Here is a 24,553-nt window from a genome sequence, read left to right as displayed (position 1 = left end):
TTATTGTTTTTGATTTTATATTTAAGTCTTTGATCCATTTTGAGTTAGTTTTTGTGCATGGTGTGAGGTATGGGTCTTATTTCAGTTTTTTGCAGATAGATATCCGGTTATGCTGGCACCATTTGTTAAAGAGACTGTCTTTTCCCCAATTAATGGACTTTGGGCCTTTGTCAAATATCAGCTGCTCATAGATAGATGTATTTATGTCTGGATCCTCAATTATGTTCCGTTGGTCTACGTATCTTTTGTTATACCAGTACCAGGCTGTTTTGACTACCGTGGCAGTATAATAGGTTCTAAAATCAGGTAGTGTGAGGCCTCCCACTTTGTTGTTCTTCTTGAGTAATGCTTTATTTATTCGGGGCCTCTTCCCTTTCCATATGAAGTTGGTGATTTGTTTCTCCATCTCATTAAAAAATGCCGTTGGAATTTGGATCAGGATTGCATTGTATCTGTTGATTGTAAAGCCCACTCATTTTTTAAGGGCTTGCTCAAGTGGGACTTCCTCACATGGCCTTCATTAACTTCTCCAGAAGAGTAAGTCAGTATCTTTTCCATGTCATCCACTCTTGCCTACCGCCACACAGCTGGAATCACTGCTCTTAAGAAGAATCGTGACACAATAACAGGAGATCTCCAGAAATGGCATTGTGAAATGTCAAGCAGGAAGAGACAAGAGCTATGACCAATGTACAGGAGCCTTGAGGTCATAGCGCTTTATTCATCTTAATTACTATTCACACATATGCCATGTTGTTTTTAATTGTGTGTATTCCTGTCCCTCTGTCCCTACTGATCATGAGCACGTTATAGTCAGATGTTGAACTCTAGGATCCCCTGATGCCTCTAGCACAATGTCTTATATGAAGTGGATAGACAAATAATTGTTGAATTAATTCAAAAGAAGTAGCAGAGACAGTCCCTGCTGCTGAAAGGCTAACAGTGTTTTAAATGATCTTACCTGCTTATCCTAGCAGAGAGTTCCTTCTCCCAGGTTGCTACTGGACAGATCTGTGAAACTGGACCTGACCCGTTTATCCCAGGAAAGAGCATGCAAAGAGAGAATAGTGGCCCTGAATCAAGATTTTTAAAAACATGTAAGAAGTATATTTTGAGCAGCTACACTGTGCTTAGCACAAAAGAAGTTTAAAACCTGGTTCCAGACCTCAAGGCCCTTGTAGATTGGTCATAGCTCTTGTCTCCTCCTACTGACACTTCATGGTTCCATCTCTGGGCCTCTTCCAGTATTGTGTTGAGATTCTTCTTAAGAGCAGTGATTCCAGCTGAATGGGGTTGGGCAAGAGTAGCTGAGCAGAAGGCTAATGAAAGTGCTGCTCATTCATGAGTTTCTTCCAGGTGAGTCTCTGCTCAAATAAGGAACTCCATAGGAAAATCCTGTGGGTAGTGGGGCTGTGGATTCCCCGCCGTATGTACCCTAAGAAAGAAAGTTCTACAAACATCCTCACATCATAATTTGGGTCCCTAGGGAAGAAGAAACTGCCCAAGTCTGCATCTGTTTTTTCCTTTCCCTCTCTTTTCATTTGGAGTAGAAGTCTCAAAGTGGCAGCTGTGGCCCTTTGCTTGCTTACACAGTCTCTTAAGTTTTTTTATATTAGTTACCACCATTTTGAAAATTCAGGAGATTTCGTGTAAACTCTCTTGATTTTTGGCTTCTCTTCAAAATTTGTGAACAATAGACCTCTGTTCCCTACATAATATCCATGACACGGAGCTACGTAGTTTACCACAGTCCTCACTACTCTCTACTATACTGTTCCTTGACTCTTTCACTAAAGTATATTATTTTACTGTTTCCTGTAGGTATTTGAGTCTGTGAATCCTAACCTAGATGATTTATCAGAAAGGGCATTGTTAATTTCTAGAGGAAAGCATCCTCAGAAATAAAAGCAGCCTATCCCAGGACCCCATGGACAACCACGTAGCCTCCTATCATGGGACCTTGTCTAGGAGACTAGGCAAAAACTGCAGTCTGGAGTCTGAAATCGAGGTACCTGGGGACTGGAAATTATATGGTCCGTCCTTAGGCAAGCAAGATTTGGTCATGAGAAATTTGTTATATTCACAGTCTCAGTGTTTTCATAGAATTGGAAGGGATTGTATATATCTAGTCCATTTTACTAACACCTTTGGTTTCATGGTAAAGAAAACAAAGACCAAAGAGGAGGTGACTTGAAGAAGGCCACATAGCTAATTACAGAGGAGGAGCTGGTGAAAGTCCTTTTGAATTTGCTGTGTGTTATCTCCATGACATCATATTGCCTTTGATTTTACATACCTATAAAATGGCCCAACGTTTAAGGATTTTGATATCAAACACTAATTAGGCACCACTGCCCAGTAAGATGCTATATTACCTGATTTTTAACAAAGATGGTCTTCCAGCGCCATACATTTCTGAATCACAATAATCTTAAACCCACTGACCATCTCCCTTTTTAGTCTGTTACTGCCAGACCATTATAGACAAAAGCATTTTAAAATTAATGTTTAGATTCCATGTAGGGACCAGGGCCAGGTGTCAGTTTTACTCTTGAGTTGATCTGCTGTCCAAAGTTTGATGGATTCCTTAGCTAGAGGTGTGTTACCTGATAAGAGACAGCTGTTGACATCCAGGATTTTTACATAGGATGAGATGCTTGCTGTTGGTCTGTTTTCCATTGCTTTTCTTTTTCCGTCTTCTTCTTGCTGCTTCTATTTCTTGCATGTCCTTTTTCTAGCTGAATTTTCTATTTGAATCTTGAAAAAAAGGGGTGGGTGATTGATAATACGTGTTTTGAAAATGATCAAAGAACTATTATTCTGAAAGGCACTGGAAAAAATAAAGTTGAATCTAGTTTAGTTGAATTTGTATTTTTTTTATTAAATTGAGAAATGTTTTTTAAAATGTTGGATCGCAGATTCATATTCTCCCTTTAAAAAAGTGTATCAGTTCTAGTTTCCATGCATTTGGCATTAATCAAATAAACAAATAAAATAAGTTCTTCAGTAAGCTGTGTTTGTAAGTTTTCTCAGCTCGGATCTTAAAAAATGTCCCATATCCCTCCATCTCAATAGTTATACTTGATTTTGATAGGTTGTAATGGCTGAGATCCCATTTACTTTTAACAGTCTAACCAACATAGGAAACAGAGAAAACTTAGAAATCAAGCAATAAAGACTGTTGTCAAAACTGAGACCACACCTTCCAGTCATTCCAGGAGAAATGGTGATGGTGTAGAAATCACAGAGTAAATGTAGCTTAAAAGCTTGTGAAATAAAGTTTGGGACCTGGTGTGGTGCTTCCAACTTGGATATTTGTTGGAAAGATCCCCAGCCTTCATCAGAAATCCTTATTCCTTCAAGGTTACTAAGGGTTGATGGTTTGTTGATCTTTTAGAATGTTTTGAGATCCTTGGCAGAAGGTTGAGGGTTGGATCCGGAAAAGCCTAATAGTTAGTAGCTAAGTAACTGTTGGTTGTTCTTGGTCTTATTGGTAGTATGCCTATTAAGACTGTGGAAAACCTAATTTTCTTTACCAGATCTGGTTCCCCGTAAATAGGACGGGGATTTGAGTTCTTGCTGCCTATGTGATCTCACAGGAAGACTCCAAGGTTACACGGCATTTGTTGCTAGCCATTTACAGATGCTTTTTTTCACATTAGAATTCTCTGTAAAAAGAGGTATGTGTCATTTTATCTTATGAATTGGAAAAGCCCCAGTTTTACGTGAGTGCTATAGTTATGATTTTGTTCCTGATTCTGTCAGCCTGTTTTCCAGAGAAAATGGAAGGTTTCTACAGATCTCTGATTCAGTGAATCATGGGTTGAGAGCTCAGAGTGTACATTTCAGCAGAGTGCAGATAAAGCATCCCCTACCTTAGCAAAAGTGAGCCTTTCATTCACATTGTTGTTCGCAAATCCTAATGGTGTGGATGTCATTTCTTTTTCCAAAAAGCATGTGCAAAGAGGAACTCGAGTTACTGAATATGAAGCCAAACATGACCCAATTTCATGGCACTCTCAGACGTAGATACAAACATGGAAATCCATCTCCTTCATTAAGGCAGTGGCTCTGCTGGGGCCCACATTCCAGGATTCTCAGTAGGGAAAACATGTTTTCTTTATTGGGGAGTTTTATTAGCAGCAATGTTCCGGTATGTGGTTGAGGTTAATTAATGACGTAGTCACACTGGTGTCTTGCCATGAGTTTTATTCCGCTAAGTAGGGCACTAGGAAATCATATTGGCATATCTTGTTATGCCAAGAAAGAATCCTTAATTTGGATCATTAAAATATCTCTGTGAGGTCTGTCAACAAGGTAGTTTAAAAAATCTTAATGTGGATACTGCCTTAGACTGAGAATTCATTTACCACAGCCATAAGTAAAAGATGTAATGGTTTCAATGAATCTATGCTGTTGTAAAATATTTTGTCGGCTGAGATGATTGAGACCTCAAAGACCCAGATCCACCCACAAGCTTTACTGGAGTTGACCTTCGTTGTGTGAGGTGATTTGTGCCAAGAACCACCTTTTCCCTAGGAGAGTTTTTATTAATTTTAAATCATTGTGGTGTTTTAAAACTTAATTTATATTGTGTGTATGTAGCAGCCTTCCTTGGAGGTTGAAACAACAAAGCAACTGGACTGGAAATTGGATTTTCCCCCCTTATGCTGCTAATGTAGTTCCTGTTCCATTGGGATTTCCCCTTTGCATGGGTTGATGATTTCTTTGAAACTATATGGAAATTGGTTCAGACAGAAACAAAGGGGAGAAGGGATGGCAGTGATGATTCGAATTAGTGTCTCTTCAGTGAGAGTCTGCTCTGCCTGAAAGTGCATGTCATCCGATATCAGCCAAGCTGCCTAAGGTTAAGTGAGGCGCCAGAGCTACTGGAATCCAAACTTCGGGGCCTCGGCACTTGATTCTGCCTTGTCAAGTTGGGATGAATTGTTAATTGGAAATCTGCAGCATCCTAATGTGGTTCAGAACTGGGCCAAGCACAATTTTACTCTTTATGCGATGCAAAACCATCTCTTCCTTTCTCCCTTGTCTTTTCTCAGCCAGCGTGTGCGAGATTCCTATTGCTTAACATAACGAGCAAGAAAGGGAATGGCTTTGTGATTCTGGGAACAACGACAGGTTTAGAGAAAGGCATCTGAAATATAAATAGAATCTACATTGCGTTGTCAGTGGGTACACACGTACACACTCCTAAGAACCCTGTACAGCTTATATTCAATATTTTCACCCTTAGCTCTTGACTAGTTCAAACGCCATACCCTCGTAATTGGATTTTGGCTTACTTCCAGGTTCAGTATTTGAGGGCTCTGTATCTGTGAAATAATGATCCTGTAATAAATAGCACCTCTCAGCAGAGATATCTTTTTATGAAAAATTCTTAAAGGAAATGGAGAGGAATGAAATGCTTCTATGTTTAGGAATTTTTGGAAAAGTAACTAGAATGGGCCAAAACAGGAATTTTGAAGGACCTCACCTGTGTAAGTGGAATGTGGGACTGTTGAGGATGATTCTGAAAACCCAAGTCCTTGGCAACTGCTAGATTTGAATGGACCCTTTCATTTAAGAGGATGAGGGGATGCTAACATTGGGGACCAAATTGCTGTGACCCTCAAGTACTTTGGAGACTAGTGGGCAGTGTTGCCTTTCTTAAGAAGATCCTTTTAGGTGAATACATGATATAAAGTGAGTTGCACCTCTTTAATCTATTCCCTTCGGGCACCAGTTAATAAGCACCTCGCATGGAGACCAGGAAACGTGTGGATTTTGTTCATCTGAGCGATACTCAGAGCACATGATGCAATACAGACTGCTGAGAAGAAATGCCCTCTTTGCAGCCATTTGAAATGGGCAGTTGCAAGCACCCACGATTCTTTGTCTTGAGAAGAGGTTCCATTTTACTCCTGCCTGACGACTGTGAATCAGTGAGTGCCTTCTCAGTGCTAAAACTTGAATGGAGGAGAAAAGAGGATGGAGTCTTTTGACCTAATAGGATGGTCACTTTAGGAATAGATTTCCTTGCTGCTGAGACCAGCTCAAGTCTTCCCTAGAATTTCAGGATTGATTAATGGCTTCAGTGATTCGTTTAATTCATTCAACTAAACCAAACGAAAAACCCATTGCTGTCGAGTCAATTCTGACTCATAGCAACTCTATAGGGCGGAGTAGAACTGCCTCATAGGATTTCCAAGGCTTTAAATCTTTACGGAAGCAGACAGCCACATCTTTCTCCGGCGGAACAGCTGGTGGGTTCAAACTACCGACCTTTTGGTTAGCAGCTGAGCACTTAACCACTGCTCCACCAGGGCTTCTCCTTCGTTCAACTAGTATGTCTTAGATGCCTTTTCCAGGAACTGTGTTAGGTGCTGCTGATTCATTGGTGCATAAGACTAAATCCCTGCTCTCCTGGAACTCACATTCCAGTAGGGAAAGAAAGACAATAAACATGCAGACAAATAAATGATTTAGATCTTTCCAGGACTTGGTAAGTACTTAAAAAGCAAATTAAACAAGGCAGTATAATAGAAAATAAATGACATCTTTGGGCCAGCTTATATAGGCAAGTCAAGAGTCTGAAAAGGTGACAACTAAGCTGAGACATAATAGATTATAGGCAAGTGGGTATGCAATGACCTAGGGAGCCTGCATTCTGGGATGTGAGGAAGCAGATACTATAGCTCAGAGAGAGATTTGAGCTTAGTGTGTTTGGGGTCAGCAAGAAGGCTCGTGTGAGGAGTGGAGTGACTGAAGGGGCAAGGGCAAGGGATGAGGACAGCAAGGCCATGTAGGGTCTGGTTTGCCACAGTAAGGAGTAAGACTGATGACAAGCCATTGAAGGATTATTAGCAGGATGGTGGAGCTAGAAGGGGACTTTGAGAGTGCATCTCACTCATTTTTCAAAAAAGGGAGTGAATTCCCTGCTCAACTTTGGTAGTTTAGTGGGGAGAAAAGGGCAGTGGAGGAAGGCAGGGGAGACAATGGTACTGAAACTGATTCACGGGCCAGGATTCTTTTCACCAGTAAAAAGGAAGAGTTGAAAATACCATCTTGTCTTTGTTATTTCTCTTCATGGTGGTTTCTGGAGGCCAAAGGAGAGAAGAGGAAGTAACAGAAGGAAGAGAGATACTCTCTGGGGCCAGGACATGACTTCACCAAAGGCGCACGCTCTCAGGGCTGCCCCGTGGCCTTTTATGAACCCGAATTTGCCTGTCAGTTTGGAATACTTAATATGGCCGAGACAGCAGCATTTTTTTTTCCCACTCAAAAACATTGAAGAGACAAGAAAATATCTATATTTAAATCTTAAAAGAGGGATTTGTCCTATAAGAAATGTTGGTAATGAATGCTTACACATTACTTCTGACTGCTGTTTTGGTGAAGAAGGAGTAGTTTTTGGCTTTAATCATACACTTTTCTGTCTTTACTCTTCTATTATTATTTCATGGCATCATACAATTTCAGATTAGTAGATCTCTTAGAAGTCTAATCCCTTCACCTCATTTCACAGGTGCGGAGACTGAGCCAGAGAGGTAGAAGTCATTCAGTTAGTTAGTCAGAGCTGATCTTCCTGGCTCTGGGCACCTGCTTACTTTACCTTTATACCCAGCAGATTTACTTTACGTTGATAGTTAGTATTTTGATTTTTCGGTTTCCATGCCCTTAATAGATTTGTTTATTATCTGCTTGGAACTGTAATGAAAATAACACTGGTTATGTAATAGCTACCACTTACATATCATGTATGTCAGACCCTTTTCTAAGCACTTGACATATATCAAGTGACTGAACCTTCAAAATACTCCTAGGTGGTAGGTACAACTATTGTTCCATTTTATAGATGAGGAAACTGAAACACAGGAGTATTAAGTAACTTGCCCAAATGTCCGTGGTGTATCCTGATTCTGAACCCAGGAAGTCTGGCTCTAGGGTTAATGGTCTTAACCCTTTATTGTTCTGCCTCTCAGCTTACACAGGGCCATTCCATCTCCTTCACTAGGGTGAGCCGCACAGTGGCACACCCATGCAGTCACCTAAAATAGTTTAGGAAGTTGATTCCAAGTACCTCAAATCAAGTAAAAATGCAACCACCGGTGTCAGTAAAAGCCTCCTAGGGTTTGGTTTCCGTATGTTTTTGGCTGCCATCTTACACGGTCTGAGGAGAGCAAACCTTCCCCTTAGCGCCCCCACATTGTCTTTAACATTCTGCAGTGGAAGTTCCTGAAAGCTCTCAGTTTTGAAAGTTACTCTCTGTGATCACCAGCCGCTACTTTTCTTCCGCCACTGAGGGCCCCGATGGGACTGAACCTGTTGTTCTTGAGAAATTTAAGAGGCATATGGTGTGTGTGTATATATGTGTACACGTGCAAAACTGTTTTGGAGGAAAAAAAGAAATTGTAGAAGTATCTGCATTTTTATGGGTTTGTAGGGGTAGGGTATATTTAATTAACACAGCTAAGTGGGACATGACAGTGTTTTAGGAGGGAGTCAATGAAATGAGCTTGCTTTAAAAAAAGAGAAAAAAAATCCCTGTAGCCTGAGTCAGCCCGTGCAAGTGTTTTGGAAGAGGAAGGGGAGATGATGTCATGGGTTCAGCATGTTCCCATCTTGGCCACTAAGTGCAAAGGGGCCTGGGGAGTTTGGGGAGGGTTTGCGAGTGTGTGTGTGTGCGTGTGCGTGTGTGTGTGTGCGTGTGTACGTGTGCGTGTGCGTGTGCGCGCGCAAAGTTAACAGGAGGGGGTGGGGTGGGAGTAAGAGCAGGCTGTAAAACAGGATTAATAACCCCTTGTCAGATCTTCCCCCGTTTCTGTGTTTTTCAGTAATTTAGGTTTGAATGAAGGCTCTCTAGTCCATTAATGTTTATTTATTTCTTTTGGCAAGACCCGTTGGGGGAAGGGATGAAACCAGTGAGTTTAAATTTTTTGTTTTGTTTTTCCATTTTGGAAGAAGAGGCGAGTAATGTGAGTTTGGGTTTTCAATGAAAGCTTCCTCCCCCTTACCTCCCTTTAAGAGGCAGGAGGCAAGACATGGCCAGCTGGTGCCTTGAACTGACACAGGTGCAGAGGCTGTGGGGGGTGGGGAGCCAAGAATAATTACAGGTTTCTGAAGCGTCAAGCCCTGCCTGACACAAGCGCTCATGGAGAAAACTGCTCTTTCTGGAAAATTAATGGTGAAGCTGAAAAAGCATCAGAGCCATTGTTGTTCTTGGGAAACCGTCACTCCTCCGAAGTGAGGCCTCCTCCGAAGTCTTTGGGTTCATGAGGGACTGGGAGAGAATAGCTTCCTTCTGAGTAGGGCCCATTTGGCCCTGTCAAGGGCCACGATGGGTTTTTCCTTTAAGAGCGTCTCTTAATTTTTTCCTTCTTAAGCCTCACTTTCAGTCCAGATCTTGGCCTTGGCTCTTACGAGTAATATGTGTAGAATTTTTTGTTTTTCATTGACTATTAATGCATGAAGGCAGTGGTGGTTTAGTGGTAGAATTCTTGCCTTCCATGCAGGAGACTTGGGTTCGATTCCTGGCCAATGTACCTCATGGGCAGCCACCACCCATCTGTCACTGGAGGCTTGTGGGTTGCTATGATGCTGAATAGGTTTCAGTAGAGCTTTCAGGCTAAGACAGACTAGGAAGAAAGGTCTGGAGATGTACTTCTGAAAATCAGCCAGTGGAAGCCCTCTGGATCACAGTGATCCCATCCATAACAGATCCTGGGTATGGTGTGGGACCGGGCAGCATTTTGTTCCAGGTGCATGGGGTTGCCTTAAGTTGGATCACTCCATGGCAACTAATGACAACATTAAGGCATACATTTTATATTATCCATGAAAGTGTAATGACTAAAGCAAGGGTATCTAATGACACTTATTTTCAAACTTCCAACTAACAAATGGGATTTCCTCCAATATGTGTGAAACTAAATCGAGGTTCAGTTGGGAGTTAAGGTGATAGTGGATCCAAGCCTCTTAATATGCTGCAAGTACACATGAGCAGTGGTGTTTCTTGACCACCCAGTATTTGGAATTTAGTTACAGTTCAGTGAACAGTCACGAGTCACTCTTCTTAAGGGCTCATGACGGCAGCTGCAGGAATTGTGGGTGAGGCTAGATCTGTAGACTTCAAATTAGAATGTTCTAAGAAGTAACATTTGGAAACGCAACATTGAACAAATTTAGGAAAGCCTCTGGGATGCATGGGCAATCTTGTCCTTAGTGGACACTGTTAATTTTGAGGATCATAGACAGTATGTGTGAGGAAAATGCATTTCCAAGTTGTTGGACATATGGGGAGACCCAGATAACTTCCTTCAGAAGAGCTTAAGACCTGGACCCCAACCCCCAGCTCTACCCAGGTTACATGACTTTAAAACTGGCTTTGACATTTAATTCAGATTTAAATTGCTTTCAGGATTTCTTTTATGAGTTGCAACTAAGGAATCCTTGGAAGATGAAAGGGTGTTGTTTGAGGCTGCTTTGCATCATGTGCTGGGAGAAAGTCATTTCAAAGACATCACCCTCTCCCCAGGCCTTTAATCTCAGCTCCTTCCTCCCCCACCTCTCAAAGGAAAAATATACAAACAAGTATTTTCTTTGTATGTGGAAGATAGTTTAGAGAGAAGAAACGCTGGAGAGATTTTGACAGAAACTTCCCAACTTTCATGTTTGTTTAGACTTAAATTCATTTTCACAGCATTGTCTCTCAGAATGTACAAATTACTAGAGGGAAATATTTAATTTGGTTTCAGCTCCAGCAACCAGTTGATGTGAGAAACAGTTTAAAGGAATGCGATCTTACATTGGTTACAGTATGTGGTTATTTTGTGGAGTTCAGCAATTCTGACAGTAATGTGCAATGCTATTGTACCTCTGGGGTATGCTATTGATGTGGGCCTTTTTTTTTTTTTTTAAATATCTAAAAAATGCAGTACGAGGTGTTCACTTATACTGTATTCTTGTTTACCCACATTTTGTAGATCGAATTCATTCTATCCTAACTTTGTACCCTAACATTTTCTGGTAATGAAAGTCAAGAAAAAGTGAGCATTTGCTTAAAATCTTAAGAATCCCTTTCTAGGTGTTATAAGGTTGGTTCTTGTTACTGACTCATGAAGTCCTCTCTGCCGTGAGATAACTTTAGTGTTTCCTCAAACCTATTTAAAAAAAACCTAGGAAGGTGAACAAGAAAGTTCAAATGCTTGGTGTCTGAGGTTCTCCCATGAGTTTACTGAGTTTATTAATCATAGTGCCTCTCTCTCTTCCTCCACCCCCTGAGAAAAATGGTACCAGAACCCTCAGGCCATGTTTTCCGCTTCCTTTTCTGTCTTTCAGCTCTGACCCAATTTTAAAAGACTAGAAATGTGTCAGAACCATTACATTTTAGCATCCTGTAAAGGGGGAAAAACCACAAAGTCCTCATAAATATCAACCTTTGCAAAGTGTTTCAAGTTTGGTTTCAGGAGCCAGAGGAATAATGCTTTTGCTGAAAAGTATGAAGTGTAAGTATATCTAATAATAAGTTGGAAAAGAATGAGTATTTTAGAAGCCCTCTTAAAATAAGGAAGCTCCAAATTACCCTACTTTCAGGAGCTTGTTTTGGGTCACTATGAACTTTCCATTCTGGGATATGTGTGAAGATTTCAAAGCACAAAAAAGTAATTAAGCTTTTGGGCACTCCCAGGAGAAAGGTAAGGGATTCGTTTCCCTGTTTCCGTACTTCAGACTCTTTGGGGACTGTGGCACCATGGTTAATAGCATGTGACAAAGCCACACATAATGTCAGGAAGGGACTCCCATGGGCAGCCAAGTACAGTTCACCTGTGTGTGTAATTACCTGGTGAGTATTCTTTCTGGGAACCAAAGTTCACCCCTTCCTCACCAGAACCATCATCATCATCAAGTCAAGAGATGATCTGAGAAGCAGCATGACTTTGCATGTTTCCATGCCTGGGTGACACAAACGGTTAAGTGCTGGATTACTAGCCAAAAGGTTGGTGGTTTGAACCCACCCAGGGGTGCCTTGGAAGAAAGATCTGGCGATCTACTTCCTAAAGGTCACAGCCTTTAAAACTCAATTCGATGGCAACTAACAACAACAATGACGTAGAAAACTGCATTTTCCCATATTTTTTATCTTCCTTCTTTCCCCAATTTGTTTAATCACTTTGTACCTTTAACTCTTGACTGTCTTAGGTGAAATAGGTGGAACTATTGGGCTAAACAGACCAAAAATGACTGATAACTGAATATAAACATAGGTAGTAGTGGGGGACCTTTTATTTCTTTGGCTCTGTATTATTCCAGAAAAGTTCAGTTGCAAAATGCAATTCTTTTGATTATTTTAGACTTACCCAGTTTGATAAACATGAGTCCAAAGACTCCAGTTAATTACTTACAATGGCATGGTTACTGAGTGGTGGCAAAAATATTGGATCCATGGCTTTGTCTTATGTCCACAAGACACAGAAATAAAAACTAGAACTTTTTACATCCTAAACACTTGGCTTGTAAAGGAGTGACATTGAGGAGCCTGTACTAGCGTCTGCCCCAGCTAAACATGATTGTTATAGTGGTGGTGATGGAGAAGGGTTATAAGCTGACTGTAGCTCATTTTTTTCCCCCAGAAAGTCCTAAATCTTACAACTCTACATCACTTCAGACATCTTTTGCCCTCGAGATAATAGAGATCAAGGTTTAGCTCCCAATGATTAATTTTACCATTTGAGAACCCATATGGTACAAGAAATGCGATCATTACTTTTAAGGAGATCATAATATGAATAAACCAGACAACCCCTCAATCTATGGACTTTTAGATGCATTTTGGAGATGATGTTTAATTGTCCAGGCTCGAGGAAGGGTATCTGTCAATGCTTGGCAGTCAGCATATTTTCTTTGCTTCACTTTTCCTAGACCAGGCTTCGTGAAGGATATAGACTTTATGTTGAACTTCGAATGAAAGAATGATTAGTGAGAGGGAAGGTGAAGGATTGCTTCAAGCATATGGTTGTGAATTGAAATGAAGAAAGGGAACAGGTAAAGGAAACTCTTCAGTGAACTGTCAAATTTGTAGGAGAAATGGCAAAAGTGACTCTAAATATTTGCAATTCAAATGGTAAATTTCATGAAATTTGTAATGAGATGGCAGGTTGAACGAAAGCCATCTGGTAACCTTGGCACCATCATGCCCATGTATGACCAAATTTCTTACTTTTTCTTGATCCTGTGAAAATAATGAGCTCTTACCAGCAGGAGGGAGATTTTGATAAACTTAGTTTGTGTTGCAAGACTTGGATTAACCTGTTCTCTTTTAACTTCTGCCTGTGGCATCTATCACAGAAATAGTAGAGATGGCAGTAATGGTTTTGAGCTTGTTTCTTTTTTAACTAGGTCTTGGGTTATCACTTTTAATAAGCACATTTCAACAATAAGACCACGGAAAGAATGGAGAGTGTATTAAAAAAAAGGTTTCAGGGTGATCAGTTCAAAACCAAATTCAGGTGATATTTATTAGGAAACTAGGAGAAGAAAAACCACGCATTTCAAAGTTAAGCTATCAGAAAGTCTTCACAAAGCTCATTTTGTGACTCATATAAGAAAATCACTTTGAACTTGGTAACGTTTCCTTTCTATTGCTGTCTGTAATGGATTTTTGAAAGAGTGGGGGTTGATCCAATGGTTGGAGCCCTAAGTTGTATTGTTAAGTAGATCAAGGAAAGCCTTATATCTCCAAGATATGAAGTACCAGACAGGCATAATTTAAGTAATTAAATTGACATCTGCTGACTCAGATTTGGAGTTTACTGGCTAGAATGTCATTGGAACAGAGTAAATCTCTGGTTCTGGTGGAACAGACAAACATTTGAACTCTATATCAAATTCACAGTCTAGAGACACCCCTAGTTTGCTGATGGGTGGTGTTCTTTCTATCTCTTTTTTTTCAAAATAATTTTGGACTTATAGGAAAGTTGCAAAAATAGTACATCGAGTTCCCGTATAAACATTGCGCAGCTTTCTCTAATGTTACATATCCATAAGTGCAATTGTCAGAACAGGGAGTCATCACTGATATCATACCATTAACAAATCTATAGACTCCATTTGAATTTTATTATTTTTCCTACCAGTGTTCTTTTTCTGGTCCAAGATCCAGGCCAGGATCTATTGCATTTAGTAGTCATATCTCCTTAGTCTCTTGCAATCTATGACAGCTTCTCAATGTTCCTTTATTTTTCATAACCTTGACACTTTTAAAGAATACTAGCCAGTTATTTTGTAGGCTGGTCCTCAATTTGGATATGTCTGATGTTTTCTCATGATTAGATTGAGGTTATACATTTCTAGCAGGAATTCCATGGAATAACTTTCAGCATATCACATCAGGAGGTACATGATATCATTATATCTTCTTATTGGTGATGTTAACTTTGATCACATGGTTAAGGTGGTATCTGCCAGATTTCTCCACTGAGAAGTTATTATTGTTGGCTTTGTAGTTAATAAATATCTTGTAGGGGAGATACTTTGAGACTATGCAAATATCTTGTGTCTCATCATACTGTCATCTACTAATTTTAGCTTCCATTGGTGATTCTTGCCTGTACTCAATATTACTTTGTTGTTTGCCTAATGGAGATTTTCTATTTCCATCATTTCTTCTGTATTTATTAATTGTAATTTTACTGTAAGGAAGCTGACCCTTCTCCATTTCTTTATGTATTCAATTATTTAATCATGTCAATATGGATCCATAGATATTTCTTTTATTCTGTGGGTTAGAATTTATCTTTTGTGGCTCAGATTGCTCAGATGTGGCCACTGAGAGCTCTGTGAAGTGAGACTTTTCAACATAGCTTCATCACTTTTTGAGCACTTCCTTGTCTTTCAGCACCACAAGCTATTTCAAGCTTATATTTTCTTTTCTTTTCCTCAGCCCTGGAATCAACTATTTCTCTTAAGAGCCTTGGTCCCTTTATTGGATAATGGTATGTAGAAACCAAGATCTGTGTGCTAGGTGTGCTCATTGCTATTGCAGTGTCTTTGCTTGTAAGTCCTCTTAGTGGACAGAGCTAGAAGATATATGTATCTATACTCACAGATGTACACAAACAATTATTTTTATCTCTCTGTCTCTGTGTATTAAAATCCATGAATAAATACTAATACCTCAAATTCCAATTAAACATTGTGGGCATTTCTTAAGGTAGTTCTTGTAATCTTTCTTTTTTTTTTAAACACTGGAGATAAGCTTTCTCTTTGGGTTAGAAATAATCTGATATTAAAATCTTATGTTCTCCTAGGATTCAAAGCAAGGCATACTGGGTAGGTTAGTTTTTTTTCAGTCCTTCCAGAAGAGTGTGTACATGTGTCTAGAGCATCTCAGCTCCTTAGAACTCTAAATATGAAAAGATTTGAGCCTCTTGACAGTCAACCAATTTCTTGTTGTTGTTGTTAGGTGCCGTCGAGTTGGTTCTGACTCATAACGACCCTGTGTACAACAGAGTGGAAGGCTGCCCAGTCCTGTGCCATCATCACAGTTGTTGTTATGCTTGAGCCTATTGTTGCAGCCACTGTGTCAGTCCATCTTGTTTAGGGTCTTTCTCTTTTTTGCTGACCCTCTGCTTTACCAAGCATGAAGTCCTTCTCCAGGGACTGATCTCTCCTGATAACATGTCCAAAGTTCGTGAGATGAAGTCTCACCATCCTTGCTTCCAAGGAGCATTTTGGCTGTTCTTCTTCCAAGACAGATTTGTTTGTTCTTCTGGCAGTCTATGGTATACAATATTCTTTGCCAAAACCATAATTCAAAGGCATCGGTTCTTCTTCGGTCTTTCTTATTCATTGTCCAGCTTTCGCATGCATATGAGGTGATTGAAAATACCATGGCTTGAGTCAGATGCACCTTAGTCCTCAGAGTGACACCTTTGCTTTTCAACACTTTAAAGAGGTCTTTTGCAGCAGATTTACCCAATGCAATATGTCATTTGATTTCTTGACTACCGCTTCGATGGGCGTTGATTGTGGATCCAAGCAAAATGAAATCCTTGACAACTTCAGTATTTTCTCCATTTATCAGGATGGTGCTTGTTGGTTCAGTTGTGAGAATTTTTGTTTTCTTTGTGCTGAGATGCAATCCATACTGAAGGTTGTAGTCTTTGATTATCAGTAAGTGCTTCAAGTCCTCTTTGCTTTCTGCAAGCAAGGTTGTGTCGTCTGCATATTGCAGGTTGTTAATGAGTCTTTCTCCAATCCGGATGCCACTTTCTTCTTCATATAATCCAGCTTCTTGGATTATTTGCTCAGCATACAGATTGAATAAGTATGGTGAAAAGATACAACCCTGACAAACACCTTTCCTGGCTTTAAACCGCATAGTATCCCCTTGTTCTGTTGGAATGATTGCCTTTTGGTCTATGTACAGGTTCTGCATGAGCACAATTAAGTGTTCTGGGATTCCCATTCTTCACAACGTTATCCATAATTTGTTATGATCCACACAGTCGAATGCCTTTGCGTAGTCAGTATAGACAAAACAGGTAAACATCTTTCTGGTGTTCTCTTCTTTCATCCATGATCCATCTGATATCAACAATGACATCCCCCCTTCTACCAATTTCTTAGTGACTTTCAAATCTTTGATCTGGAAAGTATGTAAGAAGGCATGACACACTAAAACTCTATCCTCAGTCAGTGGTGCCTGGGTGTGAGAAGTAACCCTTGTATGTGAAGCAGGCAACTATCTCAAGGATATCTTGTAACTGTGATTCAGCTGATTTTTAACTGGACTATATCTGCTTCTCAAAGATCTAGCTCTGCTCTTTGGGCAAATCTTGAGAAACCTTACAATTGGTGGTCATTTCTAAAGTTGCCAGCCTCAGCAGGGTCCAGAATAGGGTGTCAGCAGATGGCTTTTGAAGAGTATGGAATGATGAAAGTAATATAGTATAAAGTTGATTTTATTTTTGTTTGACAAACATTATGTACTTGATGGGGGGGGTAGGCATTGTGCTTGGTAGGTGATGGTTTAAAAAGAAAAGGGGGAAATTAGAAGGAGGTTTCAGGAGTAGAATTTTTTGTTTTGTTTTGTTTTAATATTTTGTTGTATTTTTGATGGAACTGTACACAGAAAAATAGATTCCCATTCAACAATTTCTACACATATTGTTCAATGATACTGGTTACATTGTTCACATTGTATCATTATTTCCATTCTAGTTGTTCCATTCTCATTAACCTAGTCTCACAGCCTCCCAACCTTCTCATCTATGCTTTAGAGTATTTGTTGACCATTTGGTCTTATATAGATGTTTTTTAAAAGAGCATGGTACTGAAGGGTGATATTCATTACTTTATGGGCTAACCTGCTATTTAGCTGAAAGCTGACTTGAAGGGATAGTTTTGGCTCATGGCTTAAAGAATATCTCATGGTAATAGTCTCAGGTGTTCCTCCTTGATTCAGTGGACTGGAATAGAATCTTATAGTTAGAGGTGAACTGACTGGTGCTAATACTGAAGGTCTCAGTATGGAGAGAAGTACATGGTAATTTCTAGCAATGAGATGGAAAAGGGAAGGGAACAATTTTGAGGTGTGGAATTCATAAAAAAGGTGAGGAGAATACAAATTTCTAGAAACTGAGAAGGTGGTAGTATTGGTTTCTAATATAAAGTGGTAGGAAGCTACTGAGCCAGAGCTATTATTTAGTCAATAAGTAGAACAGAATCAAAACTTACTTTTTTCCAATAAACTTTCATTGATTAATGCCATGTATTATAGAGGGTAAAATTCATTTTCTGCTCATTCCCTAAGAACTTAATAACACGCTTTATTTTATGTTTATTTTGTATCATGTTGTCTCACAAATCCATATCATTTTTAGCTTGTGATTGTTCATTCCCCCACTACATTACATGGATCTATTACTGTATCTTCTTCTAACACATGAAGCCTTGCACCTTGCTGTGAACACTGCAGTTGAATGAACACTTGTGACGTGAGTGTTGAATGAAGATTCGACCCATTCGTTACTTCATACTATTAAAAATCAACAGTGAGGACCAAAGCTGATTCATAGTTAAAATCTGTTTTTCTTATTCACTAGTGCAGAGTTTACCAGAAGGCTGCTTAAAAACCAGTCTTTTGAAATGTCACCAACATAAAACCCTTGACAGATACAACCCGACTAGGTATATCATTAAAATATATTCTTAACAGAATAAAAGCCTAGAATCAGAACACTGGTTGAAAACATAGAAGCTTTATGGAGGCAGTAAATTAGGAGCTAGTCAGATTTTAAATTTGCCATCAGTGTTTCTTTGTTGAAGCCCAGAATATAGAGCAAATTGAACTGATGATGGTGTAAGTTAGCACCATAGTTTTATACATGATTATGAATAGTAGGATTTTTCAGTTAGGAGAGCTTTTAGAATAAAAAAATTCTTAAATGTCTACTTTTGTTACAAAAGCACTCCCTCCATCTTGCAGAGACTTCTGAACACCATGGATAAAGATGTATTAAAACTGTTGGGTTCTTTTCTATTTCTCTACAAGGTGAACACTTTATATTGAGAGATATTGGGGTCCATGTTTAACAGGTCCAGTGACTGTGTTTGAACTTATTATCATGTGGTTAGAGGCCTAAACCATTGTAATGGGATTCATACCCTTTGCCACATAATATGTAGCAATTGTATTTTTAATATTAATAACTTGCTGCAGTCAACGGGTTACGTCTTACGCATAAAATACTTTGTAAGAGGCATTCTTTAGAACAATATCCATTCCTGCTGGTTAAGGAAACTGTGTTCCAGGCAGGGATTGCTGCTGGCTAATTGTGGCTGAGGTCACCTCTTACTTTGGGTGGGTGTGGTTTGTCCTTCAGAGCAAATTGGGAAATCGGGTTATTTTTGTGACTTTCTCAGGTCTATTTTGACAAATGAGGTTGGACTATGGGAAGTCTTATCTTGGTATGAAAACCTTGTCTGCTTAGAGATGCTAGGAGATTCTTACCCACTGAATTGAATTGTAGAGCAGGAGATCATCACTTCGTCATTTAATATTCTCTGGGATCTTGATGGTGTGAGATACTTTTTCTGGGCCTCTGGTCTCCTTCAATTATAGTACTTGAAATCGTATGTCGTTGTTGTTAGTTGCTGTCGAGTTGGTTCTGACGCATGGTGACCTTACGTATAACAGAACAAAATGTTGCCTAGACCTGCACCATCTTCATGATTGTTGGTATGTTTGAGTTTGTTGTTGTGGCTCTGTGTCAGTCCATCTCAGTGAGGGTTTCCCTTATTTTCATTGGCCTCTACTTTACCATGAAGTCATATGACGTAACCTTTATCAGCTCTCCAGAAGTATTCTGAGAGTAAACAACAAGGTCAGACTTTCTCAACAAGAGATTTTTCAGGTATCAGCCTTGAAACTATTGTTGGTGTGTCTTCCTCTTCTTCTTATCGCCATGTGGCCTCATAGTGTGCTTTGCCTCTGATAGTTGTTTCTCTCCCTCCCTCCTCCCCCCTCTGCAGACATGCCTTGAATTGGAACGCTACCTACAGACGGAGCCCAGGAGGATCTCAGAGACCTTTGGTGAGGACTTGGACTGTTTCCTCCACGCTTCTCCTCCCCCGTGCATTGAAGAAAGCTTCCGGCGCTTAGACCCCCTGCTGCTGCCTGTGGAAGCGACCATCTGTGAGAAGAGCTCCACAGTGGACATTTTGCTCTCTCGGGACAAGTTGCTATCTGAGACCTGCCTCAGCCTCCAGCCAACCAGCTCTTCTCTAGACAGCTACACAGCCGTCAACCAGGCCCAGCTCAACGCAGTGACCTCATTAACGCCTCCATCATCCCCTGAGCTTAGCCGCCATCTGGTCAAAACCTCACAGACTCTCTCAGCCGTGGATGGCACGGTGACGTTGAAACTGGTAGCCAAGAAGGCTGCACTCAGCTCAGTAAAGGTGGGAGGGGTGGCAACAGCAGCAGCAGCCGTGGCGGCAGCTGGGACAGTTAAGAGCGGACAGAGCGACAGTGAACAAGGAGGGGCGGGGGCTGAGGCATGCCCCGAAAACAAGAAGAGGGTTCACCGCTGTCAGTTTAACGGGTGCCGGAAAGTTTATACAAAAAGCTCCCACTTAAAGGCCCACCAGAGGACTCACACAGGTAGTGGTACAAGTTGGCCGCACGTGGTTTCTTCTTTCTTCTCCTTTAGCTTCTCTTTGTTCCGAGAAGTGGCATCCATGTTGACTAGAATGTGATAGAGGCAGGAGGGTCTGGGTGGGGACATAGAATGATCATTTATTACCTTGAGAGCTCAAGATGTCCTGAGCTCAGGACATGGGTTTGTCACTTACTGGCTATGAGATACCTTCAGAGGCAATGCCAATCACAGCATAGAATCACACGGTTCTGTGGATGTGTGAAGGGGGGGTCTGGTAGTGTGAGTCACCACCACATGTGATACATAGACTTGTCACTTTCCTGACACTGTCGTTGTTTTATGAATGTAGTTCTACAGTTTTGATCAACACTGGAATCTGAGGTGGTACATTTGAAAGATTTCACAGTTAAACAAGGTAGCTAGGGTGTCCCTATTCACTCTTTTCCCAGCATCCCTGATTTTTCATCAAAGTCACCGACAGCAGGAGGGTTTCAGAGTTCATTAGATGTGATCATTCTATAATTAATTGGCATCTCCTCTTTTGCATTGTTCTCTGGCGCGTGCTTTATGGAGAGATGGCAGAATTGCTTTTTAATGAGCTTGTTACTGGGAAGTTGCTAAAGTGATTACATTGCTATGTGTGTGGTAAGGGCGGGTAGGGGAGGCATGGGGACTGTGTATTTTACTCAAGACTTCTGTGGGGACTCCAAAGAATCATATTGATCTTTTATGCAATGGGGTAATTTGGAAGAGTGGGGTTTATAGGGGAAAGAGGGAGATTGGCATTTTCCTTGAAACCGGTCTTTTTTCTCTGACTTGAGGTTGAAGCGTAGTGAAGGCGTCTCCTCTTGATGTTATCATCCTAGTAGCAATTACCATTTTTGGTCATTTTACGAGTCCCCAACAGTGTATTACCTGTTTTTTTTTTTCTGTTTTTGTTTTTGTATACTGCTTGCATACTGCAAGCTGAGTAGGGAGTAGGGAAAAGCCCAAAAGATGTAAGTGGCAGAATAAGAGCATTCTTGGAAATAAACGGGTGATTGCGTGTGAGTGAGGAGAAGTGTCTGGTGAGAGTTCATTTCTGGACTCACTGCATGTCTTGCTGGTGTTCTGTGGTGTGGCTGGAAATCAGAAAAACCTGGGTTCTAGGTCCCTGGGTGGTGCAAACAGTTAAGTGCTCAACTACTAACCTAAAGTTTGGCAGTTCAGAACCACCCAGTGAAGCTGCAGAAGAGAGGCCTGGCAATCTGCTTCCATAAAGATTATAGCCAAGAAAACCCTATGAGACAGTTCTACTCTGTAACACATAGGGCCACCATGAGTTGGTGAGTCGGGATCAACTCGATGACAATGGGTTTGGTTTAGTTCTGCTGTACCACTAACTAGCTCTGTGACCTTGAGCATGTCCCTTTACCTCACTGGGCCTCATTTTCCACCACTGTCAAACAGTCTGGCTCTTAAGACCCCTTTCAGCTCTAATGTTCTGGAGGTCCATGAAATGTCTTTGTGTGGTAAGGAAGAACATTCCTAAAGTAGGGGTGAGTAATACATAGCTAAAGATATGGTTATTTCAAACCACAAAGTTATTCCCATGGGAGGAAAAGACCTGACATTTCTTCCTTGCCAGCACAGGACTTAGGCATGCACTCCTCTCACTCCTCTATTCTGAACTTCATTTCCTATGTGGCTCTTGGTTGGTTCGTGGATGATCTCCTAACGTCATCTTTTCACTCCATGGCTCAGATGCAGAGTCCTGCGCATGGTTTCCTGTCACAACATGGGTTTGAGTTGTCTACTCCACATACACCAAGGCTAATGCTTCCTGCTCTTTTCAGCTTTTTCCTCTGTGATAATGTCCTGAAGGTTGTTTTTTTTTTTTTTTTTTTTTTTTTTTAATATTCCTTCCTTTCTAAAGTCAATGAGTAATGACAAGACATTGCAGTGCTCCCAGACTTCAGTGCATGGCTCATCTGTTCCCCTAAAGAAACTAGAGAAAGTTGGATGAGGCAACCATGTTGAGCTGTGTTGGGGGTGTGGAATTCATGGTTATGGACACATTTCTGAATTATCGACACTAAGATAGGCTATGTGCTGCTCAGTATGGAGACTGGATAGTTCTGGGAATGCAGAGATTCTTTTTAGGGAATCCAGAGCATTTTCTTCTTTTTTTCCCAACAGAGATGTCAGAAGGGTAACTTATGATTGATGCACTATTTGGTGCTTTGTTTTTTGACCGTTGTCTACCCGGAGTGATTATCAAGGCGGAGCTCATTATATTACCCAGCACCTGCAACCACTTGCCTTATGGCAGACTGAAGTGAAAAGATTCCTCCCTTTGGGGAATTTACTCTAGAAGCTACCATGCATGATTAGAAAGGCAGCATTATAGCTTGGTTAAGGGCAGAACTTTGGAGTCAGATGGACTTGGGTTTGAGTCCAGGCCCTGCAACTTACTGGATTTATGACCTGGATAAATTACTTATCTTCCCTGAGTCTCAGTTTCCTCATTTGTAACACAGAGCTAATTTTGCCTGCTCATAGGTTTTTTGAAGAGTAAATGAGAAAAAGCATGTAAAGTACTTGGTAGATAGTAAGAGCTCGTTAAAGACAGTAGTAGGGTTGGTTTTAGTTATTGGCATTGTTGCTGTTGTTGCTAATGATTAGTCATGCTGAGTGAAGGAAAAAAAAAAAGTTTTGTGTAAGCTAGGAATAAACCAGTAAGCCAAAGTTAAAGATGACCAAGAAGCACAAAGCTCCCCGCCCCCCACCAGTGATTGATTGATGGGGATATGAGGCTCATGGGCACTAGTTGTGGAGGTTGAGTTGAAACTGGACATGCATGCATTGGCTCATTGAGGCTGGCAGTGATGTAGAGCATGGCTTTCTGGAGAAAACACAGGAAACCATTGCCTTACATCCTCTGCAAACATTTTGCCTGTAAAACCTTCCTCAGACACAAGAATGGAAGGAAAAGTAGGTGCTGTGAGAAAGAGAAGCAGACGAGGGAGGTAGCAATGGGGATGAAGGATGGGGAAAGGGAATATGAATTAATTTGGATTAAACGGATAAGAATCAGAGTATTTATTTGGAATTGGTGTGAATGGGGCACATGGGGAACTGAAAACAAAGGTGATAATTTATGTGGTGTGGATGAACTAAGAATAATGAAAAAAGCATGAAGGATGGAATCAAATTAAGTGCAAACATATAAAGGAAATGGACTAGTAAAAGCTTGAGGGCAAAGGTGTATGGCGAAGGGAATTCTAGTTGGAAGAGTCTGCTGATACAAGCAACAGAAATGGGGAGAGCTGATAACCAAATGTTGAAATGAAGTTAAAAAAGAAAAAGAAAAAAAGGATAAATGGGCTCTGGTTGGATTCAGCAAGCTATTTTAACACAGGGCTGACTTTAATTCAGTGGAAACATCTCCTCATTTTTCAGTTAGGGAAGTGTTGTGGGACAGAAAAAAAAAGAAAAGGAAAATCATCCCAGAGAAAGAGGGGAAATGTTGACATTTTGTTTTCCAGAGTTGTATATATTCTAAAGGAGCCCTGGTGGCGCAGTGTTAAAGCACTCATCTGCTAACTGAAAGGTGGACAGTTCGAGTCCACCAGCCACTCTGCCAGAGAAAGATGTGTCAGTCTGCTTCCGTAAAGATTTACAGCCTTGGAGACCCTATAGGGCAGTTCTTCTCTGTGCTGTAAGGTTACTTTGAGTCAGAATCGACTGGACAGCAATGGGTTTGGTTTTTTTTTTTAAATATCTATTCTAAATGGTAATATATTGAAAAGGAGACACAGTTGCAAAAATAAAATAAAATGATATGAAATGCATGGGTCTCCCATCTTCTCTGCATAAACAGAAGCAATATGGTGCTGGTAACATGGATTTGCTTGCATTGAGGAATTTTAAACATGTTATTCATTTAATCATTATATAGATAGAAGTTACTGAGCTGGAAAAGATGTGCATTTCTTTTCCCTGTGGTTGTTTTTTGAGGATGCTGAATCCTTAAAACTTTTTGCCCTGGAGGACATTTGGCAGTGAGGTGATTTTTTTTTTTTTTAAGGTAGCAGATGTTCAAGTTGGTAGCTAGGGCACAAATACTGGTTGCCCAAGGAGATGAAGTTAGGGATGGGGGAACCAGGCTGGGGATGGAAGAAGATGAGGCAAGAAAACGGACAAAGGGAATGTTACTAAGTAGCAGGATCTTAGTGAAAGGAAGTATATGAAAATGGACATATGGTTTATTCATCGATAAGAGCACTTAGTGCTGGCGTGAGCATAAAAATGTTCGTTAGCAGCCAAGCCATTACAGGCCTTTCTCCCCCACTATGTTTTCTGGTCTTTGTATAATATATTTTGCTTTCTTTCTCAGTATTTGAACCATT

The 24,553-nt window shown here is 40.5% G+C and overlaps 1 protein-coding gene across 2 annotated transcripts in view; it reads left to right on the top strand.

Moving 5' to 3' along the window:
* The window catches only part of KLF7 (KLF transcription factor 7), a 101,527-nt gene that overhangs the window by 28,995 nt on the left and 47,979 nt on the right, over positions 1-24,553 (top strand). For both annotated transcript variants that reach the window (XM_004378272.3, XM_023733028.1), the window contains exon 2: positions 19,534-20,164. In XM_004378272.3, the coding sequence (XP_004378329.1) occupies positions 19,534-20,164 (631 nt within the window). The remainder of the gene's footprint in view (positions 1-19,533; positions 20,165-24,553) is intronic.

The sequence above is a fragment of the Trichechus manatus genome, unplaced genomic scaffold (assembly GCF_000243295.1).
Source record: "Trichechus manatus latirostris isolate Lorelei unplaced genomic scaffold, TriManLat1.0 scaffold00056, whole genome shotgun sequence".
Lineage (NCBI taxonomy): Eukaryota > Metazoa > Chordata > Mammalia > Sirenia > Trichechidae > Trichechus > Trichechus manatus.
The sequence above is the reverse complement of the archived record's forward strand: the minus strand, read 5'-3'. Positions and strand labels throughout refer to the sequence as shown.